Source organism: Dipodomys spectabilis, unplaced genomic scaffold, assembly GCF_019054845.1.
Source record: "Dipodomys spectabilis isolate Male_0828 unplaced genomic scaffold, ASM1905484v1 ptg000095l, whole genome shotgun sequence".
NCBI lineage: Eukaryota > Metazoa > Chordata > Mammalia > Rodentia > Heteromyidae > Dipodomys > Dipodomys spectabilis.
In genome coordinates, this window is record NW_024870772.1 from 6,350,023 (window position 1) to 6,353,087 (window position 3,065).

Sequence of the window (3,065 nt, forward strand, 5' to 3'; positions counted from 1 at the left end):
CACTTCCAGCTTTTTCTGCTTATGTGGTGCTGAGGAATCGAACCCAGGGCCTCATGTATGTAAGGCAAGAGCTCTGCCACTGAGCCACCTTCCTAGCCCATCATTACACATTTTCTATTATCACATAAATAATACTTCAATAATACTACTTCAATAATATCATTAAGTGAAATAATTAAGGAAAATAATTGTGAAGTGAATATATAGAAAGTTATATTTCACCACACCATTTATACATTTCACATTAAGAGCGATGTTACTGGTGTCTCTGAAAATAAAGGGCAAATCCACTTGAGCCATCAATTCCACATGGTTTGATTGGTCCATCTTTGACAATGTAATCTAATATTTACACCGCACAAGGTAAACAATAAGTAAACTTCAAGAACCGCGTTATTTTTAAGTTTCACAAATTTATTTAGTTCCCGGGACCACATCGTGGGCAATGTAAATTTTCACTCCTGACTGCAATCATGAGTCAATATGGTGTGTTAAACATTTTCATTAGTTCTCTGATTGCACTTCCGGGTCACAGCTCCCTAGCTCTCTTCTGTCACTGCCTGTTTTCTCAGCAAGGCCACTTGTGCTCTTTCCCTGAAGAATACCATTCCACTCCTCAAGGATCTTGGTCTCTTCCTGCAGGGCTTTCTCCTCCTCCTGAAGAGCATTGTATTCTTCTCTGAGAGCCTTGTTCTCTTCACGGAGAGCCTGCTCCTCCTTCCATAAAGCTCGCTCTTCTTTCTCTAGAGCTAAGCCCTCCTTCAGTGTGGCCATTTCCTCCATTCTGATTGCTCTCTCTTGATGTTGCAGTGCCTTGATCTCCTCCTGCAGCGATCGAATCTCCTCCTCAAGTGCTTTTGACTCATTCTGGAAGGCTTTTTCTTGTTGCCTGAGAGCCTTGATCTGAGCAGTCAGGGCTTGATTCTGTTGCCAGTAAGATTTTCTTTCTGTGCTTAGTGCATTGATGATTTCTCCAGATAGTTTCTGACTCTCCAGAACCACCCTTTTAACTTTCCACAGGACCTGGTTTTGCTGTCTCAGGAGCTGATTCCTCTCCCTGATGAATTGATTGTTCATTCTAAAGCCTTTGTTTTCTTCTCGAAGGGCTTTGTTTTCTCCCCACAGGGACTTATTTTCCTTTCTAAGAGCCATATTTTCATCTCTGGATACCTTGTTTTCTTTGCAAAGGCATTTTTCCACTTTATGAGATTCATACTTGCATTTATTTTGATCTTGGGCATAAGAAAATAAAGAGGAAAACAAGCATAATATCTTCTCTTTATTGATCCATTTTGACTTAGAGATGTCCATAATTTCTTAATATGTTTCCTGTTGAGCTAGTATTTACTACTGAAAAAAGAAGTACATTTGTTGATATAGTCTTCAAAGATTACTGGCTCTTGTCTTGATCTGTATCAGAAAAAAAATAAATCAGAGATGTACACAAAGTTTTGCAAGACTCACTGATGAAGGAAACTGAAAATAGGAATCAAAGTTATCGAATTGGCTTTAATATCACACAAACTAGGTTTGAATCATAACATAAACGAATAAAAACAATAATTTTTGATATTGAATCAAAGCTAATACATTAAATTATTGTCTAGACGTATAAGCTAAATGATTTCTCCTAAATACTAGTCTTTCACTAATTGGTTTTATATATTTTCTATTATAAATACAGAAATATACTATATTTAAAATGCTTCTCTTGGAAAGATGTCTTAACTATATAATTAAGCTGTATGTTTGTGACTCATGCCTGTTATCCTATTTATTCAAGAGTCTGAGATCTGAGGATCGCAATTTGAAGTTAGCCTTGGCAGGACAGTCCAAAAAATTTTTATCTCCAAAAAAGCACCAAAAAAGGTAGAAATGGAGGTGTGACTCAAGTAGAAAAGTAAAAAGAAAGACACAGGCCCAGGGCCTGAGTCCAAGCACACAGATACACACACACACACACACACACACACACACATACACACACACTCACAACTGTTAAATGTTTACAATATTTAATTTTAAATGTTTAGAACATTTAATTGTTATTAATAGTATAAAGTATTCAGACACACACGTTTCTTGTGATCTCTGAGCTCCCTGCTACGTCTAGTTTCTGTACAGAAAATATCCAAGCAACATTTTATGTCATAATAGTGATGTCATTTAGTGTTCTGACACATTGAGTCAGATATGTGACTTTGGGAGGAATTTTAATCATGATATTTTAAGAAAAAAAAATCCCCAAAGAAAGATTATATTTGATTTCATGATTATTAAATTAATATGTACCTAATGCCTGCTCATGTAAGTTATGCTATTGATTCAAAATATTAATATTTTTAAGAGTTCATAAATAATAAACACTATATAGAGAAGCTGAAAAAGAATTAAATATTAAAACTACTAATTAAAGAGCATTAGTACATAAGAGTATATGTGATCTCAAGGAAATACACCTGGAAAATTTTTTGTTCTTGTATCAGCAACATATGATCACTCAGAAAATAACAGAGTACTGATACATACATATATATGTATATATATATTCACATATATATGTGTGTGTATTTGTGATACTTTTATAATTGGCATCATTGTATCAAATTTTTATTGGTTTAGGGTATAAATTTAAATTTAAATAGAATAATCCCAAATCACTTAATAATGAATATTTTCTAACTTATTTATTTTATAATATACTTACTGCTGTTAACATTTTAACTGCTAAATGTGCAATAAAGTCTAAAACAAAAAAAATTTATTCTTCTTTATGTGCTCACACTATTTTAAAAATCAAAAAAGTATAATGGTATAGAATAAGAAATAATATAAAATTGAAGACAAAACCTATAAGCGTTCATTGTCTATGTTTTTAATTTAATTGGACAATTTTCACCAGTGAGTGAACTGAGAAAATGTTTTACCTGATATGTGGTTCCTTTTGGTTCTGCTTTTATCCTGTTTCCATGGTAGCCAAGAACTCAAGAAGAGTTCTATGAAAAAGAATTGGAATGCTGTGATTCTGAACTTTAAGGATAATCACAACATTAAGAAAAATTGTA

At 33.5% G+C, this 3,065-nt stretch overlaps 1 protein-coding gene across 1 annotated transcript; it reads right to left on the reverse strand.

Moving 5' to 3' along the window:
- Nucleotides 1–504: 504 nt before the first annotated feature.
- On the reverse strand, nt 505–1,311 carry LOC122112604 (coiled-coil domain-containing protein 70-like). Its single transcript, XM_042685462.1, has one exon. The coding sequence runs from the start codon at nt 1,309–1,311 to the stop codon at nt 505–507; it is 807 nt and encodes a 268-aa protein (XP_042541396.1).
- Nucleotides 1,312–3,065: the final 1,754 nt, after the last annotated feature.